Source organism: Notolabrus celidotus, chromosome 8 (genome assembly GCF_009762535.1).
Source record: "Notolabrus celidotus isolate fNotCel1 chromosome 8, fNotCel1.pri, whole genome shotgun sequence".
Classification (NCBI taxonomy): Eukaryota; Metazoa; Chordata; class Actinopteri; order Labriformes; family Labridae; genus Notolabrus; species Notolabrus celidotus.
The window spans coordinates 32,411,810-32,438,777 of record NC_048279.1 but is presented as its reverse complement, the minus strand read 5'-3'; the positions used below and the strand labels follow the sequence as shown (position 1 = coordinate 32,438,777).

The following is a 26,968-nucleotide window of genomic DNA, read 5'->3' as shown; positions in this document are numbered from 1 at the left end:
ATTTTCCTATGGCAGGATCATGATCTGGATTTCATCACACTTCTATTCCATGTTGTTTTTAAGACTTTTCTGACCAGCAGACAACATATTAAGAACTAAATAATTCTTGTCCTGCATTCTGAACTATTTTTTATCCAGCAAATTTTGCCTTTTCTGCACAATTTCATAATTTAGATCTTGTCTTGTGTCCTCTTTTGTGTCTTCTGAACTTTTAGTGTTCATCAAGAACATTTTCACATCATGATGAAAACATTAATTTGAAAACATTTCAGCTTTAAGAGTTCCTGTGTTTCCTGCTAATTATATTCCTGCAGAATATCCAGAGCTTTGAATTTATAAAAGTAGTCCATATGAAGCTTTTTGAGACATTTCTGGATTGACTTTAGTTTTGTTTGTGTGCTTGAAAGAAACTACAAATGTACAGATGATTCAGAATGTGATTAATTTCTGTGCTATAATAACACATTTTAAGATGGAAGCTTGGGGCCATAATTAAATGGACCTTGGGCCGCAATTGGCCCCCGGGCCGTACTTTGGACACCCCTGGGTTAGTGGATTCCATTTTTATCAAATTAAATTCAATACAATTTGATGAATTATTATTAATAAATGTTGTAGTTAAAACCTAAAAGAAATGATTAAAACTGATTATTATTTAACATTTTATGAGTTTTTATTAATCACACAGAGGACAATTTGCTACATACATTCGATGAAAAGGGCCACAATTACTAAATGTATTTGTAAAACAAAGCAACTCAAATGTATACAGTAAATGCAGTATGCACACACACACACACACACACACACACACACACACACACACACACACACACACACACATGCATGATCATCATATTTCTGTTATTTCATTCATATTTTCTTTTTTATTCTTACAATGAACAAATGCACAATATCATCAGGTTTAGACATTAAGAGAACACACCCTACACACACTCATCAACTCTAAATTACAGAGATCTCATTTTTCACAGATCCACTTGTTTTCATTAGAACAGCCTTCATCGTTCCACTCTCCCTTCTGCACCATTTCTCCACAGTCCTGGTCCCCTCCATGGCTGTTGGGCTGACCGGCCTCCCAGTACCTGATGAGCAACATATCAGACGAATAAACTGTGTATCCTGTTAATATTCATGTGTTCATCAGCATGAATATAATTAGACTTTTAAGTCAGTGGAGAGTGAATATAACAGAGCTTAAAGACTAATTTAATTTGTATGTTAATGCTGTTAAAAGTCATGATCCAATGAGATTGAAGTTGGTTTAGTGTTGCATGGAAAAACGTACGTAGTGTTTACAGGGGTCCCATCCACCCACATCCAAGTCCCCTCTCCAACACGGTCAGTCAGACCAATCCAGGTGTTTACTCCTGCAGTCACCAGCCTACTGACAAAATCCTGTTGAAATAACACACACAGGGTTTATATTGACGAATCACACACTGACAATCCAAACACACATCAAACTGATCAGACTTGTATCAATCACTGAGCCTGAGTGGATTCTTGGAGTTTTAGTTAAAGTAACTCAAAGCAGTGTGAGCTGTCCTCAAACAGGTCTTTAATATTTCCTTTAATAGTCGACCTCTTTATTATAATCCATGTGTCAGACCAGAAGACTCATTTTCTTTCTGGGAACACCAAACAATTCTGCTTATAACTTTAACCATCACTGCAGTTTCTTTTACAGAACATGCATTAAATATATCGCTTTGTTAAATCTGTACTGATATCTATGATTACTTTTCCTTTACATGCATCCTGCACAGCTTATTAGCTCTGTTAACGATCAAATACAACACAAACTCTGTTTTCTTTCTTCGGTTCTCTTTGTTTTCTTCTTTCCCTTTTTCTCTCTTTGTTTTGTTTATTTATTTCTTCCTTTCTTCTTTTCTTTTTTACTTTTGCACTCACCCGTTTTTCACTGCTGTTTATGATGACCAGGTCAGCTCCCTTGGTGATGCAGTAGTCCCTGCTCAAACTCCACGTCGTCCTTCTTGTTGACGCATAGTAACATCTGTCACGGAACTTCTTCCAGCCTGTCTCACAGGGTCGGGCTGCAAAAAAGGAAAACACGATCATAGACAAAAAATAAGACGCAGATTATAAACACCAAAACCAATGAAAGTTAAAAAAAAATCAAACCTTTTTTGAGAAAGTCTTACCATTTAACGTGTTGATCTTTTTCACTAGCTGCTCCTTTTCTCTCTGCAGAGCTTCTTTACTTGTTTGCAGCTGGTCCTTTTCACTCATCATTGAGGAATAATTCCTCTGTAACTCATCTCTGTTAGTTCTCATCATGGTAAAATTTGTCTGTAACTCATTCTTCTCTCTTTGCAGGTTGTCATAATTCCTCTGCATGTTTGTCTGTAACTGATCCCTCTCTTGTGTTAGGGTGTTGTAGCTTTGCTGTAGCTGGTCTTTCTCTTTAGTCAGGTCATTTCTTACTTTGTCAATCGTCTTCTCTAACTCTTCCCTATCTGTTTCCAAACTGCTGTGATTGGTCTGTAGCTGCTCTTGTTCCCTCTTCAGAGCATCATAACTGTTCTCCAGTGCTTCTTTGTCAGTCATCAGTGAATTGTATCTGTTCTGAAGTTGATTTTTACTGAGAGTCACATTTGTGTTGTGGATTTGCAGCTCATCCCTGTCGCTCCTCATTGAAGAGAAATTAGACTGTAACTCAGCCTTCTCTCTTTGCAGGTGCTCATAACTATCCTGCATGTCGATACAGTTCCGTGGATGACTGTTATCTGTGAAATAAATAAATACGAATTAATAATAATAAAAAAAAAACACATTAGTAACAATCAAGGATTAAAAATAAGGAAAAAATGATAAATTCATTCATAAATAGTCACAGGGTTTGGACATTTCTTCTTTAACGATGAGCACATGTACCTAGTTTCTCAGACATTAAAAGCAACTCTGCAGTTGCTCAACAGTCTTGAAATTTCAGTAACAAAAATGACTTACAGTAAACAAATTGTCCTATGTTTCCAGCTAACAGGACTGCACACAGTAATCCAAGACACACAGAAATACATCTGGAGGGGGCTTTTCTCCTCTGAAGATCTACAACATTAAAAGTAAACAACAATCAAACACAATTTCTTAAAGACAGGGTTGCATTTTCTCCATATTCTCCTATGGAATTAAATAAACCATATTGTAAAACTTTCCCCTGAGCCTGTATACATGTGTTATTGTTATAAAGATGAAGTTTTTCTAAGTTGATCAAAAAGTCAGTTTCAATGATAACAGTTCTCAATGCTCTGCTTCGCCATGTATTTTCAGGTTGGTACTGTACCTCTGGTCCCGAGGTCTTCCATGATGAGGTTCCTCTTCATAAGCATGCCGTCATCCATCTCCATCAGATCCATCCTGGTAACAGTCTAAGTGTTTCAAATGAAGAAACAGAAAACTCAAGAGATTTTGTAACAAACACAAAACAGAGCAGGGTATGGGATTAGGTCAGCTTGGCCCTTTTAATCAATTTCTGGAGAACTGTAACAGCTCTAACACGTAATTTAGCGCCTTTGAACAAACTCCACGAAGTAGCTATTCTTTATCTGATTAGCATATTTGATCCTTGATATGCGGGTCACTGTTATATTGTGAATTTTTATATCTTGCATCTCAGTTAGACATAACTGTGTGCACTTACTGCAGAAGATTTTCCAAAGGACACAGTGATGGCTGTAGATTTTATTGTTTTAATCACGTCTTTCCCTTCAACAGCTAACACACCGTAGTTTGATGAGTTAAGGATATTTTCATGGGTTTATCTTTGTGTAATTAAAGCCTAACTCTCACTTTGATGACACACTCCCATTTAGATTTTTTGGTTTTCTGACGTAGCCGACATGCACCTCCTCCAAAAGGGAACTCCAGGTCGAATCAACACGGACCACAAGCCCTGTGATTGGTCGGCTTAGCTGCACTGTATTTCCTGCATTTACAGCACTTCTGGGATGCCCGCTCATCGGCCGTGTATTTCATCTCCTCCTCTATATTCTTTCCTGTAATCATGTCTGTATAAGAAACAGCAACCTGCATCAGCTGTAAGTTAACATAACACGTAACACACATAACACACATGCAGCAAGATAATGACCTCAAACACAGTGCAAAAACAACAAAGGAGTTCATCAGGGGCAAGAAGTGGAAGCTTTTAGACTGGCCAAGTCAATCTCCAGACTTAAACCCTATAGAGCATGCATTTTACCTGCTAAAGAGGAGACTGAAGGGAGTAACCCCCCAAAACAAACAACAACTGGAAGAGGCTGCGGTGAAAGCCTGGATAAGCATCATAAAAGAAGAATGCAAAAGTGTGGTGATGTCAACGGGTCACAGGCTTGATGCAGTTATTGCAAGCAAAGGATTTGCAACAAAATATTAAGTCTTATTCACTTTAATTTATTTTAAGTGTATCTGTTCCAATAGTTTTGCTCACCTAAAAATGTGGTGTTCCTTTACAAATAATGCTATCTTCTAAGTTGTGTATCAGATCCAGATGTACCTGGAAATAAAAGCTGAACTGTTGATCTCTTGTCTCATGTTCATCTTTCGGTGTCAATCCCAAATGTTTCCAATCTACAGCAAAAAAAAGGGAATTGGCCTCACTGTTCCAATACTTTTGGAGGGGACTGTAACTGTGTGCACTTCTGCAGAAGATTTTACGAAGGACACAGTGATGGCTGTAGATTTTATTGTTTTAGCCACGTCTTTCCCTTCAACAGCTAACACACCATAGTTTGATTAGTTAAGGATTTCTTCATGGGTTCTCTCTACTCTTTCCTGTAATCAGGTCTGAATGATAAACAGCAACATGTATCAGCTGTAAGTTAACATAACACGTTCTGAATCACTGTGGAAAAGTACACAGAGATCAGAGAGACCGCACCGCCCTCAAGCATTTCGACAGAGTATTGCCAAGCAATAGAGCCCATGTCCGTGTCAGCCCATGCTGCATAGGGGCAACGTAGAAGCCTTTACTATTGACAACTGCCTCATAGAACAGTTAATGCATCAGGTCAAAATGCCAACAGAAAAAGCTCAATTAATTTCAAAGATATTAAGATTACCATTTATCAGTCAAGTAAGATTTGACATTTACATTAACATCCTACAGATTAACACACACATTACTTGTAATGTAAAGAGGCCTGTTTCCAAAATTAAAGCCAGAATCGCCTTGTGAGTGATTTGTTGAACTAATGACATATTTTTACTTTACATGAAGCAGTGTGACTAAAACTGGGATGGAATTGAATCAAAGTTATGGTATAATATTCAATAATTCAAGTGGTAAAGAGTCTCTAAATGTTCACTTACCACTGATCCGAGCAGGCAAAAGAAGTCAGCGTCTGTCTGTCTGCTGTCACATGAAGATGCTACTTCTTATTACTCCAAATACAAAGACAATAAATGATAATTCAGCATTATGTAGTGTGTTAATAACAGGATGTTCTTTTTGCCCATGTCATCAAAATAACACTGAAACTTGACTGATTGGCTGATAAAAAAAACTGATGAATGTCTCGTCCATTCTCAGTTCAGTTTTTAGGTAATGTTTGGCCAAAATGAATCATATGAACAAACTGCAGTTCCCCTCTTATCACGGAGGGTCCTCCAGATTCTTCTTCTTCTGTGGTTTCGGTTCCTTTTCCCCCACAGATCAGCTTCCTAATGAGGTGATATTAGTCAGTGACAGTGTTACAGAATAGATGTAACTGGTTCTATCCATGCTGCAGATTTAGAAATGCTAACTAAGCAGTGATGAGTTGTGAAAATAATCCCCTTCAAGCTCATTGAATTTGATGTGCACTAAGCAAATCAAAAGGCCTTGTTTAGGATCATCTATGTTTCTTAACGGTGAAAGTATCTTTAGTGAATATTGACTGTGTAGATCACGAGGATGCAACAACAGTCAAATATTTTCAGAACTACTGTCCACTGTGATGTCCGCTTGATTTTAAAAGTGGCGGCACAACATACCAGAACGTTCAGGGTCACTCAAAGCAACCAACAACCCGACTTTGATTGTCTCATTCTTATCTGAAGAGAGTCAAACGCTGCTGCACCAACCCTAAATGAACCATTTGCAAAGTATCTGCCCTCCTAAGCGGGAGGAACTTCCAGGTGCATCTGAAGTGCAGACATTAGCCTTGATACCTGCTGCAACAAAGTGCTTGGATAAGATGCAGAGAAAGAAATGGTTGTCAAGCTGGCCTCAGAGAAGTTGATGTCATTCTGCTGCATCAGAAGGAGAAGATGTGTCAGTCAGGGCAGCAGCTGTGATATGCTTCAGAAGCTATCCCCTCCTTTGGTGAGTGTGATGGTCCTGTTTTAGAAAACAGTAAGAACTGCCCCTGATCTCTGCCGGACTGAACTGTTTGAACTTTTGCACAGAGAGCAGATAAAGCCGATTTCTGATTTTGAGCTTCGTTGTGCTTGTAGAAGTATTTTACTGCCTCATCTGGATGATTATAAACACATAGTTGTTCTATGTATGAGGGATAATAGAGCAACAGAAATTATCTAACACACTGGATACTGTCAAGTCCACAGAATCACAAGTACACTGAATGAAATATCCAAAAAGTTTCCTCTTGGATCTTAAATCTGTGTCAAGATTCTCTCACATTTTGAAAGGAGCTTTGTTTATGGAAGCATGATCTTACACTGAAGCTATTTGCATGCCTTGTTGCTTTTGAATGGGGTTAAATGGATTATAGTTAAGTACCCTTGCAGACTGATGATTTAGTCTGGCAGTGGTACAAGATTTAAATGTGTGCTCGATTGAGGGTGGCGGGCGTGCCTTGCAGTCTGTTTGTATGGGTACTTAATATGAAGAGGAAGCATACATAGTTTCGTCTCAAAACTCGTACTTTGGAAAAGTCAGTCTGGGTGTCCTGAAATTGAAGATCAGGTCAGGGTTTCACAAAATAGCTTTAGATTAACTTACCTGGTTGATTATTAAGAATATACACTACCGTTCAAAAGTTTGGGGTCACCCAGACAATTTTGTGTTTTTCATGAAAACTCACACTTTATTTATCAAATGAGTTACAAAATGAATAGAAAATATAGTCAAGTCATTGAGAATGTTAGAAATAATGATTTTAAGTTGAAATAATAATTTTGTCCTTCAAACTTTGCTTTCATCAAAGAATGCTCCCTTTGCAGCAATTACAGCATTGCAGACCTTTGGCATTCTAGCTGTTAATTTGTTGAGGGAATCTGAAGAAATTTTACCCCACGCTTTCTGAAGCACCTCCCACAAGTTGGATTGACTTGATGGGCACTTCTTGCGTACCATACGGTCAAGCTGCCCCCACAACAGCTCAATGGGGTTGAGATCTGGTGACTACGCTGTCCACTCCATTACAGACAGAATACCAGCTGCCTGCTTCTTCCCTAAATAGTTCTTGCATAATCTGGAAGTGTGCTTTGCGTCATTGTCCTGTTGTAGGAGGAAATTGGCTCCAATCAAGCGCCGTCCACAGGGTATGGCATGGCATTGCAAAATTGAGTGATAGCCTTCATTATTTAAAATCCCTTTTATCTTGTACAAATCTCCCACTTTACCTGCACCAAAGCAGCCCCAGACCATCACATTACCTCCACCATGCTTAACAGATTGCGTCAGGCACTCTTCCAGCATCTTTTCACTTGTTCTGCATCTCACTAATCTTCTTCTGTGTGATCCAAACACCTGAAACTTTGATTCGTCCGTCCGTACTTTTTTTCAATCTTCCTCTGTCCAATGTCTGTGTTCTTTTGCACATATTAATCTTTTCCTTTTATTGGCCAGTCTCAGATATGGCTTTTTCTTTGGCCAGCATCCCGGAGTCTCCTCTTCACTGTAGACGTTGACACTGGCGTTTTGCGGGTACCATTTAATGAAGCTGCCAGTTCAGGACCCGTGAGGGGTCTATTTCTCAAACTAGAGACTCTACTGTACGTGTCTTCTTGTTCAGTTGTGCACCGGGGCCTCCCACTTCTCTTTCTACTCTGGTCAGAGCCTGTTTGTGCTGTTCTCTGAAGGGAGTAGTTCACACCGTTGTAGGAAATGTTCAGTTTCTTGGAAATTTCTCACATGGAATAGCCTTCATTTCTAAGAACAAGAATAGACTGTGGAGTTTCATATGAAAGTTCTCTTTTTCTGGCCATTCTGAGAGTATAATCGAACCCACAAATGTGATGTTCCAGATACTCAACTAGCTCAAAGAAAGGCCAGTTTTACAGCTTCTCTAACCAGCAAAACCGTTTTCAGCTGTGCTAACGTAACTGCACAAGGGTTTTCAAGGTGTTTCTAATCATCCATTAGCTTTCTAACGCGATTAGCAAACACAATGTACCATTAGAACACTGGAGTGATGGTTTCTGGAAATGAGCCTCTATACACCTATGTAGATATTCCATTAAATACCAAACGTTTGCAGCTAGAATAGTCATTTACCGCATTAACAATGTATAGAGTGTATTTCTGATTAATTTAATGTTATCTTCATTGAAAAAAACAGTGCTTTTCTTTAAAAAATAAGGACATTTCTAAGTGACCCCAAACTTTTGAACGGTAGTGTACAGTAATAATATAATTTAAATACTTTGTGTGTTTGCTGTTATTTATAAGTAGATGCCAGTGTCTTGCTTTATGGATCTGTCAGGCTTCTATGACAGCATGAGGAAGCTCAGCCTGTAACTGAGCTCAGTCTCACAGGGAGCAGATAAAAATTCAGCTGACAGACAACATGGGTCTATTTTTAGTAGCTGGACTGAATTTCCTAATCACCTCCAGGACTCCTGTATGAATAATGAATGGTGCCTTGTCATTGATATAATACCACAAAACCAAAACCAGTCTGAGCAACCCAAACATGTCAGTGGCATTTCAATGTCTCTAAATCCGACCACACTGAGAGCTGACTGTGTTTTTTGTTCTAAGGCAGTTTGTGACCTCAGTAAACCATTATCATGCAGCCATATACACCTCCTATCTAAGCTAAAGGAGGCGGTGAATGAGGAGGTGAAGCTGCTGACTGTCTGATGGAGATAAGGGGAAATGACTGTGGCTGAAGGGCCCCATCCTTCAGCCTGTCACACCTCACACTGCCCATATTAATCAGCCTCAATAACTCAGGATCTGATCTCAAACAGCCACTTCAGGAAACAAGAGAAGAGGACTTATCGACACCTCAGCATCCTGCTATCTCACACAATAACAACACAGATATGAGTGTCATACGGGGACATTTTTGTGATTAAGTACGGTGATTTTATCATATTGTTTTAAAATGATATATTTCAGATATCCCATTTATGCCGTAGATCCCATCTGACACTCTGATTATGGATCCATATTTTAGAAATGATCGATTTCACAGCTTTCAGACAACAGAATTCTGTTTCAGAAATTAGGGCTGTCTTACGACTACTTTTTTGATAGAGATTTGTCATGAGTTGATGTTTAGTTCAGTTTTTTCCTTGTGTTTTAATGCCTTGGTTTCTCCTGTGTTTATTCTGTGTTAGTTATCCTTTGTGTCCCTTGTGTGTTTTGTGATCCATGTCTCTTTCTGTACTTTCTTGTGTTTCTTAGTCTTGTCTTGTGTTCTCTGCTTTGTAGTTCTGATCCCTGTGTTTCCAGGTTAGTTACTTTCTGCTCTTGTGTGTTTCCCACCTTTTTGATTACCCTCATTAGTTTCACCTGTGTCCTGTGTTCCACACCTGTGTTAATTAAGATAAGATACTCCTTTATTCGTCCCACAACAGGGAAATTCATGGAGTTACAGCAGCAAACAATCAATCAATCAATCTTTATTTGTATAGCGCCAAATCACAACAAACATTATCTCAGGACGCTTTAACAAACATAGGAGGTCTAGACCACTCTATGTCAAATTATGAACAGAGACCCAACTTCAAGACAGGGTCTGACTCAGTCTGACCCCACCTTAATCCATCATGAGCATTGCACATTTCAGTATTTAGCTAGTTACAGTGGCGAGGAAAAACTTCCTTTAACAGGCAGAAACCTCAGGCAGAACCAGACTCATGTTAGACAGCCATCATGCCTCGACTGAGTTGGGTCTGGAAAGAGGGATAGAGGAGAATAAGAGAGAGGTGATAGTGATGAGACGAGTAGCAGAAGCTGTTGCCGCTGAAGTCCAGCACGTCCGTATCAGCTGGAGTCCAGAACGTCCGCAGCAGGAGGACGTCTACGGCAGCTCAGAAGAATCTACGAGACAAGGGAGCTCAGGGACTCCAGAAAGGTCTATGGTTAGTAACTTTAATGGGACAGGCAGAGTTAAAGTAAGTGATGAAGGGGTTGTGGGGAAGGGGGTGAGATAGGATGTGTGTAAGTGCGCCAGTTCCCTCGGTAGTCTAGGCCTATAGCAGCATAACAAAAGCTGGTCCAAGAAGGTGTACAGTACAATAATTTCAACAAGAATATATATATATAAAAAAAAGTCCATCAGAGATGACAGATTGGCCATAACTCTCCTGTCAGCCACCACCTCCACATGGTCCACTGAGCTGGCCTTCTTCCCCAGTTAGTTCAGTCTTGCTCTCCTGTATCCTGTCCGCCCACAGCAGGTGAAATCCTTCCAATGTGGCGTTCATGTCCGGTGTTAGCTCTGTTAGCATGATGCTACTCTGCTACTCTGTGCATTTAGTTCCTCTGTTTCCCCTGTCCCTGGTTGGATCATTGTACATCTTATCTGTGTTTGTCTGTCTTGTGTTCTGTGTTCCCCGTGTTCTTAGTACTCTTGGTTTCCTGTGGATTTGTTTATAGTAAGCTTTAGTTTGTCTATCCTGGGTTTTTTTGTTATTAAATCTATTTTATCAGGATTTGGGGGGACAGGATTAATCACATTTTCATCATTTTTAATCTCTGTTTAAAATTCAATTTTTTTGGAAGTACAAAACAGTTTTTAATATGTATTAACAAAGTAAAACAAGTCTTACCAGTACCTTGATTTGGGGATCAGATAGCTGCAAAGAAATGTTCTTACTTTTGAATTTATTATTCAAATAACTGCTGCACTGCTACAACAGTGTATCCTGGAGCCATGACTAAGCGGCAGGAGACAGCTTCAAAGTGCCTATTCTGTGAAATACAGTTTTTATAATTATTTATTTCAACAGGACAATACTTTTACATGTTATGAAATGGAACATATGTAAAAAAAAAAAAAAAAAAAAAAAAAAAAAAAGTCAAATCAGTGTCAGTGTGTTGTGCAGTTCCTCTGAGATAGTTTAGATAATTCAATGACATAGTGAGTATTTGCTTTTCTCAGGAGTTTCCACTTCTGTTTTCTTAGTTTCAGGTCCTGTAAGAATGAAACTATGGTTCCCTGTGATAGTAAGGCTCACGACTGATCGTGCTTTCAGCTCCTTCGATTTGGTTTCATCCTTAGGTCTGTGGCGTTGTGTGTCGCCCAGTGCAGTCTGGGACTTTTCAAAAGTGAAATTTGCAAAAGTGCAGTGGTGTGGTCATTTTCTATTATCAGTGCTGCAGCATAGAGACCCCGTAGTGGCTTGTCTAGCATGTCTTAAAGCTAGGGTTGGTAGCCACGGAAAACTAGCATGAATTTGAATGTAGCATTTCCTCAGGACTCTGTCTAATTTTCTTCACTTTGAGATTAAATAAAGAACAATGTTAAAAGGTGCATTATTTCTATCATGGTATAAAAGGAAGCTGATAAAAAATTATTATTGAATGGGATGTCTTTTTTCAAAGGTGTCTACATGGTGTTTGCAGTAAAACACATCTTGGTCCTCAGGAACGTCTCCATATCCAGGCAGATCGAAGCCTGTCATCTACAATGACAAAAGCTGTGTCCCAATTCAGGAGTAGGATCCTTAAGCCTATACTTAAGTCTATACTTCCATGTCAAATCGATGGTGTAGCCTATGCGTGTGGGTCTGCGTGGCCCGTACCTATGCAGAGTCCCATCAGGTTTAAAGACTTAACTAGAGGGAAGTTAGAGGGGAGTTAGCAGAAGTATTCCCACACTTGTTTTTCTGGTATTTGCATTTTCATTGATAAGGATGGATAGTTTAAGTTTTGGGAGGAATTGTACATTACCACTAACATTCAACAGTACATAAATCTATCTTCTGTTTGTCCCAGTTAAGTTTTGAATCTGATACAGGATAGTTGCAGCCCCTTGAGGTCTTAAAAGGAAGATCAGTCCTTATTTTATCAGGGACATTCAAATATATCTTTGAAAGTTGAGTGTTTGTGCTCGACCTCCATGTTCATGACATTTTAAGGGTGAATGTTGCCTTTATGAATTTTTTATTGCTGTATCTTATGTTAATCCTCCTACCTTCTACCTCAAAGTCTCATCTTTATCACACATTGATGTTGAAGCTTTGACATGTAGATGATGTTCCACAGATCACATTTCAGAGCATATCAGGGGTTTTTTTTTTTCAATCCATCACATTAGCTTGTGACTGAAAAGGCAAAGCGCTCCAATGCTGCCCTCCCCCCCAAAAGGCACCGCCTCTGTTTCAGTAACAACCTTGAGATGAGAGCGTACAGGTCCTCAGGGAGGTACTGGAGGAGGGGTCGTTATCATTTTTGGCAGTCCTCCCATGTAAACCCAAAGGCCCTCCTCCATATTCATCAGGGGTGATTATGTGCTGACCTCCGCCTGCCGTTAATCTTCAACTGATGTATGCCCAGCAGGCAGGCATCATGGAGGGGGAGGCAGCAAAACCTGACACTGCACCCAATTAGGTGTCTTGGAGGTGAGAGAATGTGAGAGAAGGAGTGAAGAAGAAAATATTGCATCCTTATTAAAGACCTCATAATTAATCGTACGATGGGCATGATGGATTTTATTTTTGTGCTGTTAGTACAAATGAGGGTTTACAAGAGGACAGACAGTGAAATCAAGCAGAGGATAGGAAATGCTTTACAGGTGAGGTATGAGGAAGAAGATTTAAAAAAGAGACACACAAATGTTAATACATCTATAAACAAGGACAATAATGAAATGACCACGTAGATCTCATGGAGGGAAAGTAAAGCACATAACAATGAGATGCAGTGAAGTCATATTCAAGTCAAAGAGTGGACCTTGATGTTTTCTACCAAGGAGAGATGAGTACACTTCAGCCACAATATGAAGTCATGAAATCAACCGGAGCCATAGAAACACAGCTTAAGAAGAGCCGAGTTGTGCAGAAACAGATTTCATAAACATAGACTTGCATGTCAAATGTCAACACCTCTATTGAAACAAAAAAAAAAACTTGTACACGTGCTTCGGAAGTTATAGAATCAAAACCAATCTAACAGATGATTAAATACACATCCTCTCTCAGTCTAAGCTTTTAAGACAAAGCCAGAGTCTCTTTATAGCTCAGCATTGTTTCTATCCTTTTTAACCAGGTATGAGTGACAGGCTAAAGGCCACACTCTGCTTACAGCTTGCTCTTTTACAAACCTACCAATCATAAGCTCTAACCCATAAGTTATGTGATATTGTGTCATGATCCCAAACTGTTTAGAATTTGCGGACAGACTGCGTGATAACAGGCATTGTGTTTTTTCAGCTCACAATTTGAAGCCTTAAGGCTGATTTATACTTCTGCGTCGCCCCTACGCAGCAGGGGCTGACGCGGACATGAGCCCCACATACTTGTGCGTCGGTGTGTCTGTGTCGCGCAGCAATTCGCAGCCGAAACACTAGAGGGCAGTGCGGTCTCTCTGATAGCCGGTCGCCTGCTTCCGGCCCCGCTACGATCTCTGTTTACTTTTCCACAGCGATTCAGAGCGTGTTATGTTAATCTACAGCTGATACATGTTGCTGTTTATCATAAAGACATGATTACATGAAGAATAGAGAGGAGGAGATGAAATACACGGCCGATGTGCGGCTGATGTCCGGGATCCCGGAAGTGTTGTAAATGCGGTAAAGACAAAGCCGCCGAGCGGACCAATCACAGAGCTTGAGGTCCGCGTCGGCTCTATGGGGAGTTACATTTTGGAGGAGGTGCACGTCAGCTACGTGCGTAGGCCTCTGCGTAGGTACGGGAGCTACGCGGACCCCCGGCGTAGGGTGCGCCGTTGATTCAACGCAGAAGTATAAATCAGCCTTTAGACTTCCATCTTTATTGAGGCTGGACATGGTCACATTTTTGACCAGTGGTTTGATACCCACCAGGTTTTGTCCGGTGGCTACATCAGAGAGTGTATAACCAATGGACATATTATCTGTGACGTCAAGCGTTTTTTTAAAGCCGATTATCGGCGGGTGCCATATTGGAAATGCTGAACACAATCTAACTTTGTCAGAGCTAGTGTGAGGTAAAGAGGCGGACCTTTAGCCTTTTCGCCAACAACTACAGGGTGCCCGCCTGTCAATCAAGTCAAACATACCCTTCTTTAGGCAAAACTTTTAAGTTTAATATCTTCAAAAATAAAGAGCTATAAAAAATTCTCCCTGTTCAGTGTGTGCCGATAGAGAAATGAGCTCCTCAGACCTTAACCGTGTTTTTGTACCAGGCTGTAAACATGTTTATTTCTGCTGCAAAGATCAGCTTTTTTGAATGGGTGTGTGTGTGGTTTCCTGTGTTTCTGCAACCAGCTTCAAGCGGACGCTCGATGAACTGCAGTTTATTTTTACGGGCTTCATAATTTAAGACTGTAGGTTGCCGTTTGCTCTAAAAACATACCCATCCATCTCACTAAATGGTCACAACATTTAGGCATGCCTATGCAACTTGTTCTAATACAGTAACCTTTTGGGCTGAACTGAGCTGCACAGACTAGGGGTCTTGATATGATCAACAGTCCAGTGAATTCCAGTTTTACAACTCTGTTTGTGAATGATATTTGCAGTAAACAACTCCCAAACTTATGGTGTCAAATTCATCAACTGACTTTACACTTGTTAACTTTCTGAAAATGTAATTTAAAGCTGCTGTGAGGAACTTTTGTTTTGTATCGATTCTGCTGCCCCCTTGTGGACAAAGTGATACCTCTTATCTCTTGTCCTATACATGCAAAAGTAGTTTTTTCAACAAAAACCTCATCCTGTTGTCTTTTAACAGTCAACATTATCAGGCAATGTGATTATGTTCCATGCAAACAGTCAAATAAAGGGTGTTTCTGAAGCAAGATGTCCATCAGCTGGTCTGACACCTACCCCCTCAGGGCGATTTCAGGCATTAAAAATGTCAACAGAGAAGGTGTCAGTGTTGTTACTGATGGTCTTGTTTGCTATTGAAGGTCATAAAGAGGCATCAGTATCATTTCAGTCTGTTTCTCAGCCAGTTCAAAACTCCTCACAGTGCCTTTAACAAGCACAACTCCCAATGACTAATAACTGGATAACTGTACAACCATTATAACTTTGCTAACACTTATTAAAACATCTACATAAACATTAGTCCCATGAGCCTTTGCTCTGATATCTTTGACCAAAGTCCAAGTGACTGCCCGCTTCCAGGTCACAACAATGATTTAAACATCAATTGCGTAAAAAGTTTCACCCTGTAACATTGTCATGAACAGTTCAACTCTTTAAACAAGCTGTAAACGTGTTTTATTCTGCAGTTAAGTTGTGCATTTTAACAACAGGTTGACTGACTCATTTTTGGGGCCAGCCTCAAGTGGCTGCTGGTGGAACTGCAGTTTTTGGCTCCACTGCTTGGCTTCATTTGTCGGCCCCGCCATTGTTAAAGACTTCAACTAGAGGAAAAGTTTGGAAGTTAGCAGAAGTATTCTCACACTTGTTCTTGCATGTCAGCGCCACAATGGGATTGTTATCTTAACTTAGCATATCAATGCATTTTTGTGAGTGTATTCTGCAAACAGATCATCAAAACAAACCAAGCACATTTCCCAAAATGCTAAACTATTTGCGAAATATATTATTTCTGCAAACTGTCATCAGTCAATATTTCTCTGCATGTCTATTTCTGCTGCCTATGCTGACAATGATTCACAGAAGCTGGCAACAATGGGGTGCCATAACTGTGACAACTGTCTCCACTATCATCACAACGCTGACAAAATCAGATTGTCGGGGCTGAAATGTTTGTCATGTCTCCTCTCAATGTGTCATGCTGCAATTGTTGTTCCTCCTATCCTAAAGAGGGAACGCCGTGCAGCTTTTCACTCCTCACGCTGATTATAGAACACCGTGCTTGTGTCACATTTGGAGGAAAAACGGCACATTTTTAGATGCAGTGTGAATATAGCACAGAGAGAAACACAGATGGAGTTCATATAGAGAGACAGAAGAAAAAGAAGGGATAAACAGATGTGTTGGTTTTCATATCACAGCTGGATCCAGGTCTCTGCGTTTGGACTGGCCACATTAATAATAACACTAACACCCTGTGGGTTAAAAAGATCCAATTTTGGAGACCGAAAGGAATCCATACTGGAGAGTTGCACAAGCAGGGAGGGATCACTCTGTTTTAAATTAACAGCACCATAATTGTCGTGCAACATTAAAGCCCCAGTGCCTCATTTTTCCTGACAAGATCAATTATGGATATGTTTTCTTTTCCAGCATGTAATTAGTGGTGTAACGTAAAGTAGGACTTACATGTATTATCTGTACATTGAAGATGTTCATCAGGCTGTCACTCAAAATACAAATACAGGTTGGTTTACCACCAGTGGCAGAGAAAAGGGCCATAGGAAACTTCTTTCTAAAGCCCGGTGTTACATTTAAAGCAGATGTGAAGCTGTCATATTCTGCACAGTGTCTGTCAAAATGAAGCCAAAAAAAGCTAATGTTAAATAAGTGATCACAGGACATTATTATGCTTACCTAGATGCCAACTAAAGAGTCCAAACAAGTTGACACTGAGTATTGATTGGAGGATGGCTGGATTTATTTTATAAGGATTTACTCATGCAGCTAAATAAATGCTCCCTTGTTTTTGATGGTTGGTGGAGCTCATTGCTGGGCATAAAAGTGTTAAATGAACGCATTCATTGAACACACTCATACTTTGGTGAACTGAACGCTGCAATTTGCAACAAATAAACGGGAATGGAGACACTGAACAACCTTTCTGGGAAGATCAGAGAGTTACCGAGCAGTGTGCTCAACAGCAGCCTATGTCAGATTTACTGCACCCGGCAAGTATGTGGCATGGCTTATGCTGCTAGCATTTTGTGCTGATGAAACCAGCTCTTGAGAATATTTGAAGGCCTTTTTTGAATGAATCAGGACTGATTCCAACGGGCTGAAAACCCTGTATTATTTTAGATAATGAAGAATAATTACCTTTTTGTGTTTGTTTGTTTAATATTTCTTCAGCCTTTGCCATTTTCTAGAGGATATGAAAATCATCTCTCTCATCTCGTCTTTTATGAAGCAGATTTTCCCGTGTATTTGAGTGTAAGAATCAGAGCCTTTAGCCCAGGGGTGTCAAACATGTGGCCCGCAGGACAAAACCGGCCCGCCAGAGGTTCCAATCCAGCCCGCGGAATGACTTTGCAAAGTGAAAAAACTACAGAGAAGACATTACCTGCCATTTTTCAATAACAGTAACTACTATTTCAAATTTGTCCTCTGGGGTTTGCATAAAATCATTGTGCTGCGGGGGGTCCATAATAGTCATCTTTACCTTCTTCATTATTATAATCTCTCTGTTCTTTTGCAGTAAACATTACACTGTGTGTCAGGTGAATGGGTAACCTGTGTGTTTGGTGTGTTCGCAGCAGGTTTCAGAGCTTTAAGAGTAAAATATTTGGCCCCACTATGAGACTCATCATGGCAATAAATACAACAGCTGTTTTTGTAGAAAGATAATTCATTTAATGTGAACATTTTTGGAATTTACCTCTACTTTTTTGCACTAAAACAAAGGGAAACATTAAGAGGTGTTGTTACTTATAGGTCATTATCTTATTCAGCCAACATGTTTAATGATGTGTGTGTTTCCAAGATTTCAAAGCTGCATATATTTTTTATATGTTTAACTGGGATTTTCTTCGTTTTTAGACTTAATTTCAACAATTGAGATTGAAGCATTTGATGCTATGCTAAAAATAATTTCAGTGCGACCCAAAAAAAAAAAAAAAAAACATGGACAAGTTACGTTTTTGGAACATGAACTTATTCAAATTTTTAAATAATACATTTAAAACCTGAACTAGTTCATTTAAGTCTGTGTCAACTGAACTTTTAGCTAGCTCCCTTTAAGTTTGAACTTCCACTGATGGTGCTTCAATTGCAATGGTGCTCTTATTAGCCTACTTGCAAGTCTAATTAACATTAAATTTAACATTTTCATTCACATTAAAGCTGCTGTGAGGAACTTTTGATTTATATCAATTTTGGCACCCCATTGTGGACAAAGTGATACCTCTTATATCTTGTTCTGTACATGCAAACGTAGTGTTTTCAACAAAAACCTCACCCTGTTGTCTTTTAACAGCCAGATGTATCACTCAATGTGATTATTTGCCATGAAAACAGCTGAAAAAGGATGATCCTAAAGCCAAATTTCAATCATGTGGTCTTACCTACCCCCACTGAGTGGTTTAAGGCATTAAAAATGACAACAGAGAAGGTATCAGTGCTGTTGTTTATGGTTTTGTTTGCTTTTAAAGGTCATAAAGAGGCATCAGTGTTGGTTTCAGTCTGTTTCTCAGCTGGTGAAAAACTCCTCATAGAGCCTTTAAGCACTTAAAATTGAGGTTTTTACATCAGCATTCTCAACAGATTCATAAAATAACAGCAGCACCAGTATAAGGTCCTTTTTATCTGTAGCCTTATCTTCTCACTCAGTCAGTCCTGTAACACTGATAAAGCTCATACTGTGTTGCAGTTTCTCCATATCTGTTTTCTTCAATGTGGTCGGCGCCTCTTGCACGTCACTCTTTGTGTGTTTTAACATCCCTCACTAGTTTCCTCTCCTACCTCTTTCCTCTGCTGTTGACTGGTCACAGGATAACCAGTTATCTTAAGTTTTTAAATATCTTCCATGTTGTTACTGATGCTATCAGAAAATGTATATTGTTAACTGGAAGATGTTAAAATCATAAACTTTCTTTTTTTTATTTTATTGTTTTATTTTAGCCACATGTGTACAAAAAAAACCCAACAACAACATATACACATACATACATACATACCTACCTACCTACCTACCTACCTACATACACACACACACACACACATATATATATACATATATACACATACATGCACACATGCATATACTTGATAATAACAAAGAAAACAAGTACATTAAAAATAATAATAATAATAATACTGTGTCGAGTGTCAAATATGTTGAGTGATGTTCACATACATTTAACGTTTTATAGTACAGTGAGGAAATGTGAGTGCAGTTAGGGGACATAAAGGGAGAGGGGTGTGTGCGTGTGTGTGTGCCTGTGCGTGCGCGTGTGCGCATGTGGTGTGTCTAAGTAAAAGAAGTTGGTCTATGTGTTTGGGTCAATACTGTGGATTGGGAATCAGGCAGTTACAGAGGTAAGTTTATTGATGAATGTAGACCAGGTTTTAGAGAAGTCAGCTGATTTCTGATTGAAAGAGGCAGAAAGTTTTTCTAGGGATAGCCTATATGTTCTATTAGGAGATTCTTCCATTGAGCAATATTGATGAGCTTTTTTGATTTCCAGTTTAGGATTGTTTTCTTGGCGATAGCTAGAGCTGTGAGTAGTGCACTAGATGTAGGGTTTCTTGTTTGTGTTTTAGATATATCTCCTAAGATGCAGAGCTGGGGGCATAAGGGGATGTGGCTGCCCAATATATTAGATAGGTGATCTGTGACCTGGACCCAAAATTGCTTAACAGGTGTGAAGTGCCAGAGTGCATGCAGGTAAGTGTCAGTAGTATTCTGGGTGCAATGAGTGCAATAAAATCATAAACTTTCTAAATGTGCTGGACTTCTTTCTCTAGATCTTGATATGATGTGTGTGATGTTATTAGTATCCTACTTGCTATCCAGAATTAATTACAGTTGCTATGTGTTTTTGACCAGTCAGAATCAAGTATTTATCACATACAGAAAGAAGTAGGAATATCTTGGCTTCACGTTTTAAAGTGGTTTAAACGAGACTGAATACAGCTGATTTCATTGCGTGTTGTTTATTGATTTGCATAATGTGAGCTTTTTTTGATGCTGATGAAATTTCCCATGACTGAAGTCTCAAGGCCTTTCAGTGACCAGGAAGAGGAAGTATCAATAAAGGTTACTTTTTAAAAAGAAAAATGGCATGAGGCAATTGACTGGAGTTAAAAGTTAAAATTATAACTGCATATGTCTCCTTTGAGAGGCGATCAGGATCTGTTATTGTGATTGTTTGAATTTTCTTGAGCTTTAAATGCTACAGTTCTCTTAGAATATATATTTTTAACCAAAATTCAAACAACTTTATTTCTTGTCTTAAAGTGGCAAATTGTCATGTCAGACCTGTACTTCCCTCCTTACCCTGGTCTGCTGTTTTCTAACAATTTGAAATGGAAGCATAAATATAAACGTTTCTACTGATGACATCATTTTCGATTAAACTTTTCCATTCACTAAATGTGACAGTTAAAATCAGCCTCTACCCACCCGTTCCCTGCTGTTGACACCAGCACCGGGATTAAATTGCCAGTTTGAAGACACTAAACAACTCAATTAAAACTGCCTGACTCCATCAGCGAGCAGAGAACAGAATTCAATGCGCTGATTTTCAGCAGGCAGATCCTGTCTGGTGTGTAGATGTGTGTTCCTGCTTCGAGTTCAATGGTTAAGTACCTGTCGAGTTTAATCAGTGAGTAAAGAGTGAGTTACAAGAGCAGAGCAGGTCTACCCTCTGGAGTACAGAGCTCTTCATTTGCTGAAAGTGAGAGCTGGTTTTCAAGGGCTTCAGAGGAACAATGGATGCTTCAAATACATATTTAATTATTACTTTAATGGCAATGTATATTATATTGCCCAATATGAAGTATACTCTCATTATTATGAAAGGCTCAACCTCTAGTGTCATTCCAACTATACTTCAAACTTTCCACCTATTACCCCTTTGTGGCAAATGTACGCTTGTTAGCAATGCTCAGTGAGTAAGTGTCTTTAGAGCTTATTTTTCAAGTTCTCACTCAACCATTTTGGTCATTTGTAGGCGTCAGTGTCCATTTGATGAGACAATGACAAGCTAAAAGTATAGTATAGTATGATTAGTTTTGGTTAACAGGATGAGATGAGACCAAAATGTTCATGGTGACACGTCACATTCATAATCCAATGCTATTTCCCCCCATCGTGTGTATTATGTTCCTGTTAGATAAGGGGGGCAGTGTTCATTTTGTCACTTATCTGCAGCAGGTGCGCAACAGGCACACATTTCCACTGCCTCCATGCATGTCTTATTTTCACTGAGGATTTTTCTCAGGATGCATGACAGTGACAAAACCACATCCACCTACAGAGGTGACATCAATATGGTGTTTATTCGTTTTTGCAGCTTTTACTGTTAATAGCTCTGTGTCAAAGTCTTGATTTGTGGTAGTATGCGGATTTGTTAGACAGCATATTCAGTACAATATTGTGTGGTTTTGAACTCTTAATCATCCAGCACACCTGTCATCACAGTAGCAGATAAGGACTGACAAAAAAAATGAAATGCAATGCAGCTATTCTGTCACATCGGGGAAATGGATCGAGGAGGACCCATGTGCAAAAAAAAAAAAATCAAGATTTAATAACAAAAGGTACAAACTTACTAAAAGGTCCAAGAAACTAAATCCAAAATGTCCAAAACATCACACTGGGAATACAAGGAAACAAGGGGAGGAAGTAACACACGGATAACACTAGGAAGAGCTGTTGGAAGAGTAATCAACACAGGTGCGGGCACAGGTGAAACCAATGGGGTTAATCAAAAAGGAGGAAAACACATAAGGGCAGGAAGTAAAACTATACTGAAAACACAGGGATCAAGAACTACAAAATAAAACAGGAAACACGATAGACCAACATAGAAACACAGGAAAATACTCAAAATTATACAACACAAGACATGGATCACTAATAACACAGGGAAGAAAAAGGATAATAACTACATAAAACAGAAGTTCAGACAATTACAGGAAAAGTATGCATATCAGTTTCTGTTTGACTGTCTGCTCCCACTGTAGCAAATACACAAAGCACGACTGTTGCATGTAACTGAATGAGGTCACTTCAGGTCAGATGTGTTTCAACATTCAATGTTCCTTTACAGACTCCTGGAGTTAGTTTCTCTGTGATTCCCATGGCACGGCTGGTACACAACTGTTTTGCAAGTTTCAGAGGCTTACCTTTCCATGTGGTTCCCCCTGGACTGGGGACCGAAAAGTTATGATGTTGTCAAGTCTTTACTCCATGAGTTGTGATTCCATCCCCATCACTTCCTATGAATCAACATTGATTTCCTTTTCTACAAGCAAACAAGTCTCCCATGAGACCAACAAAAATTGCCTTAGCTGACTATATTTCAAGTCTTCCAGGCGGGGTATTGGGTTAAGTTTTCAACCAGCAATGATCACGTCTCAGTACAACTTCATAGACTATGATATTGCCTCTGCACAAGAATGCAGTCTACAACTATGACTTACAACTAGACATGGTCCAACACTTACTTCACACATGGTTCACTTTGTAGGTGCCTATGCTGGTCTCAAGGTCTGTTAAGTAACCTGAACTAAAAACCCCGCCCCCAACTAAGCAATGGCTGCTTACTAAAATCGGAGCCCATTTGGATAACCCTTGGATTTGGCCTGCATTACACTTGTTAAACTGGGCTGAGTAAGGTCATGTTAATCTGGACCCGGCTCTGAGGCCAAGGATATAGATTCCAGGCAAAGACAAGATCATCCTAGATGCTTTTGACATGTAAAAACAGCATTTTGGACCAAACTCTAGTCTATGTTTGGACTTGTTAATGCCAACATAATCCTCTCTCTGTGATTCCCATGGAACGGCTGGTATACAACTGTTTTGCTAGATTCAGAAGGCTTGCCTTTCCATGTGGTTCCTGCTGGAATGGGGACCGAAAAGCTATGATGTTGTCAAGTCTTAATCCATGAGTTGCAACTCCATCTCCATCACTAACTTTGAATCATCCCTGATTTCCATTTCTACAAGCAAATAAGTCTCCCATGAGACCAACAAAAATTGCCTTAGCTGACTATATTTCAAGTCTTCCAGGCGGGGTATTGGGTTAAGTTTTCAACCAGCAATGATCACGTCTCAGCACAACTTCATAGACTATGATATTGCCTCTGCACAAGAATGCAGTCTACAACTACGACTTACAACTAGACATGGTCCAACACTCCCTTCACACATGGTTCACTTTGTAGGGAACTATGCTGGTCTCAAGGTCTTTTCAGAACCTGGACTAAAAACCCCGCCCCTACCTTAGCCATGGCTGCTTATTGAAATCTGAGCCCATTTGGATAATCAAAGGTGTGTAACCCTTGGATGGGCCAGTATTACACTTGTGAAACTGGGGCTGAGTACGGTCCTGTTAATCTGGACCCGGCTCTGAGGACAAGGATATAGTTTTGAGGCAAAGACAAGATCATCCTAGATGCTTTTGACCTGTAAAAACAGCGTTTTGGACCAAATTCTAGTCTATGTTTGGACTTGCTAATGCCACCATTATCCTCTCTCTGTGATTCCCGTGGAACGGCTGGTATAAAACTGTTTTGCACGTTTCAGAGACTTACCTTTCCATGTAGTTCCTGCTGGACTGGGGAACGAAAAGTTATGATGTTGTCAAGTGTTAATCCATGAGTTGTGACTCCGTGCCCATCGATTACTATGAATCAACCTTGGATTCAGGTGATAGAGGGGAGGCTGTGTATCGTGGCTACATCTGTTCCTTCAGAGAGAGTCTTCTTGAAGACCGGGCAAATACTCACTGAGAGGAGAAATCGGATCAGCCCATCAAAGCTGAGGCTTCTGATTTTAATCAATGCCAACCTGAGGACATTAATAATGTTTGCTCGAGATTGGTTCTGTTTCTGTTTGCTTGAGTTTGGTTCAGTTTCTGTTTACTTGAGTTTGGTTCTGGTTCAGTTCTGGTTCAGTTCTGGTTTAGTTCTGGTTCAGTTCTTGTTCAGTTCTGGTTCGGTTCTTGTTCGGTTCGGTTCTGGTGCGGTTCTGGTACGGTTCTGGTTCTGGTACGTTTCTGGTACGGTTCGGTTCTGATTCGGTTCGGTTCTGGTATGGTTCGGTTCTGGTTCGGTTTCCTTGAGTTTGGTTCTGGTCCTGTTTGCATGAGTTTGGTTCTGGTTCAGTTCTTGTTCAGTTCTTGTTCGGTTCTGGTTCGGTTCTGGTTCGGTTCTGGTTCGGTTCTGGTGCGGTTCTGGTTCGGTTCTGGTATGGTTCTGGTACGGTTCGGTTCTAGTTCGGTTCTGGTTCGGTTCTTGTTCGGTTCTGGTTCGGTTCTGGTTCGGTTCTGGTTCGGTTCTGGTATGGTTCTGGTATGGTTCTGGTATGGTTCTGGTACGGTTTGGTTCTGGTACGGTTCGGTTCTGGTACGGTTCTGGTTCGGTTCTGGTTTGGTTCTGGTACGGTTCTGGTACGGTTCTGGTACGGTTCGGTTCTGGTCCGGTTCTGGTTCGGTTTGCTTGAGTTTGGTTCTGGTCCTGTTTGCATGAGTTGGTTCTGGTCCTGTTTGCTTAAATTTAGTTCTGGTTCTTACCCTAATCCTAAATGAACCCTATCCCTAATCCTAACCCTAACCCTAACCCTAATCCTAAACCTAAACCTAATCCTAACCCTAACCCTAACCCTAACCCTAATCCTAACCCTAACCCTAATCCTAACCCTAACCCTAATCCTAACCCTAACCCTATCACAACCCTAACCCTAACCCTAATCCTAACCCTAACCCTAATCCTAACCCTAACCCTATCACAACCCTAACCCTAACCCTAATCCTAACCCTAACCCTAATCCTAACCCTAACCATAACCCTAACCCTAATCACAACCCTAACCCTAACCCTAACCCTAACCCTAATCCTAACCCTAACCCTATCACAACCCTAACCCTAACCCTAATCCTAACCCTAATCCTAACCCTAACCCTAATCCTAACCCTATCACAACCCTAACCCTAACCCTAATCCTAACCCTAACCCTAATCCTAACCCTAACCCTAACCCTAACCCTAATCCTAACCCTAACCCTAACCCTAACCCTAACCCTAATCCTAACCCTAATCCTAACCCTAACCCTAACCCTAACCACAACCCTCACCCTAACCCTAACCCTAATCACAACCCTAACCCTAATCACAACCCTAACCCTAACCCTAATCCTAACCCCAATCCTAACCCTAATCCTAACCCAAACCCTAATCACAACCCTTACCCTAACCCTATCCCTAATCACAACCCTGACCCTAATCACAACCCTAACCCTAATCCTAACCCTAATCACAACCCTAACCCTAGCCCTAATCCTAATCCTAACCCTAACCCTAACCCTAACCCTAATCCTAACCCTAATCCTAACCCTAACCCTAATCCTAACCCTAACCCTATCACAACCCTAACCCTAACCCTAATCCTAACCCTAACCCTAATCCTAACCCTAACCCTAACCCTAATCCTAACCCTAACCCTAACCCTAATCCTAACCCTAACCCTAATCCTAACCCTAATCCTAACCCTAATCCTAACCCTAACCACAACCCTCACCCTAACCCTAACCCTAATCACAACCCTAACCCTAACCCTAATCCTAACCCTAACCCTAACCCTAATCACAACCCTAACCCTAACCCTAATCCTAACCCCAATCCTAACCCTAACCCTAATCCTGACCCAAACCCTAATCACAACCCTTACCCTAACCCTATCCCTAATCACAACCCTGACCCTAATCACAACCCTAACCCTAATCCTAACCCTAACCCTAATCACAACCCTAACCTTAACCCTAATCCTAACCCTAATCCTAATCCTAACCCTAACCCTAACCCTAACCACAACCCTCACCCTAACCCTAACCTTAATCACAACCCTAACCCTAACCCTAATCCTAACCCTAATCCTAATCCTAACCCTAACCCTAACCCTAATCACAACCCTAACCCTAACCCTAACCCTAATCACAACCCTTACCCTAATCACAACACTAAACCTAACAGATAACACTTCAATTTGAATCAAGTAAATACCACTTGTATACTTTAAAACAGAGGGTAATTTATTCCTTGTGGACTCAACATGAGAGCTTTTATACTTTTCAAGTAATTGATCTTAAACGCTTTCAGAAAATAAACAGTAGCAAGACTCACATATCCCGTAAAGCCACCAAATGATATCCTAACAATGGTATATGCTGTTTTGTAATGACACAGCACAATTTTATGATTTACTAGAAACGTATTAACATTATTTCACTTACCACTTACCTTTCCATGTGGTTCCTGCTGGACTGGGGACAGTTAAGTTATGATGTTGTCAAGTCTTAATCCTTGAGTTGTGACTGCATCTCCATCGAGTTCTATGAATTAACCTTGATTTCCATTTCTACAAGCAAATAAGTCTCCCATGAGACCAACAAAAATTGCCTTAGCTGACTATATTTCAAGTCATCCAGGCGGGGTATTGGGTTAAGTTTTCAACCAGCAATGATCACGTCTCAGTACAACTTCATAGACTATGATATTGCCTCTGCACAAGAATGCAGTCTACAACTACGACTTACAACTAGACATGGTCCAACACTCCCTTCACACATGGTTCACTTTGTGAGCCAATAATGGTCTCAAGGTCTTTTCAGGACCTGGACTAAAAACCCCGCCCCTAATTAAGCGATGGCTTCTTACTAAAATCGGAGCCCATTTGGATAACCCTTGGATTTGGCCTGCATTACACTTGTTAAACTGTGCTGTGTAAGGTCATGTTAATCTGGACACGGCTCTGAGGCCAAGAATATAGATT

General features: G+C 40.2%; 1 protein-coding gene and 3 non-coding genes across 4 annotated transcripts; all 4 read right to left on the bottom strand.

Annotated features, from left to right (window-relative positions):
- Positions 1-648: 648 nt before the first annotated feature.
- Positions 649-5,443, bottom strand: LOC117817507 (C-type lectin domain family 4 member G-like). The gene is made up of 7 exons (XM_034690242.1): positions 5,356-5,443; positions 3,329-3,413; positions 2,995-3,093; positions 2,187-2,771; positions 1,936-2,078; positions 1,310-1,419; positions 649-1,106 (listed from the first exon to the last, which is right to left on the bottom strand). The coding sequence occupies exons 2-7, from the start codon at positions 3,399-3,401 to the stop codon at positions 983-985; spliced, it is 1,134 nt and encodes a 377-aa protein (XP_034546133.1). The 5' UTR covers positions 3,402-3,413; positions 5,356-5,443; the 3' UTR covers positions 649-982.
- A 17,013-nt stretch (positions 5,444-22,456) lies between these two features.
- Positions 22,457-22,597, bottom strand: LOC117818127. Its single transcript, XR_004632316.1, has one exon. It is a non-coding gene; the product is annotated as a U4 spliceosomal RNA (small nuclear RNA).
- A 559-nt stretch (positions 22,598-23,156) lies between these two features.
- LOC117818128 lies at positions 23,157-23,297 on the bottom strand. Its single transcript, XR_004632317.1, has one exon. It is a non-coding gene; the product is annotated as a U4 spliceosomal RNA (small nuclear RNA).
- Positions 23,298-26,569: 3,272 nt separating this feature from the next.
- LOC117818123 lies at positions 26,570-26,710 on the bottom strand. Its single transcript, XR_004632313.1, has one exon. It is a non-coding gene; the product is annotated as a U4 spliceosomal RNA (small nuclear RNA).
- Between the last annotated feature and the right edge of the window lie 258 nt (positions 26,711-26,968).

Coding starts and splice junctions, on each gene's coding strand:
- LOC117817507 (XM_034690242.1), bottom strand. CDS start 3,401: ATGGATCTGATGGAGATGGATGACGGCATGCTTATGAAGAGGAACCTC. Junction 2,079..2,186: donor AAAGATCAACACGTTAAATG/GTAAGACTTTCT, acceptor CCTTTTTTGCAG/CCCGACCCTGTGAGACAGGC. Junction 1,420..1,935: donor TAAACAGCAGTGAAAAACGG/GTGAGTGCAAAA, acceptor TTATTTCAACAG/GATTTTGTCAGTAGGCTGGT.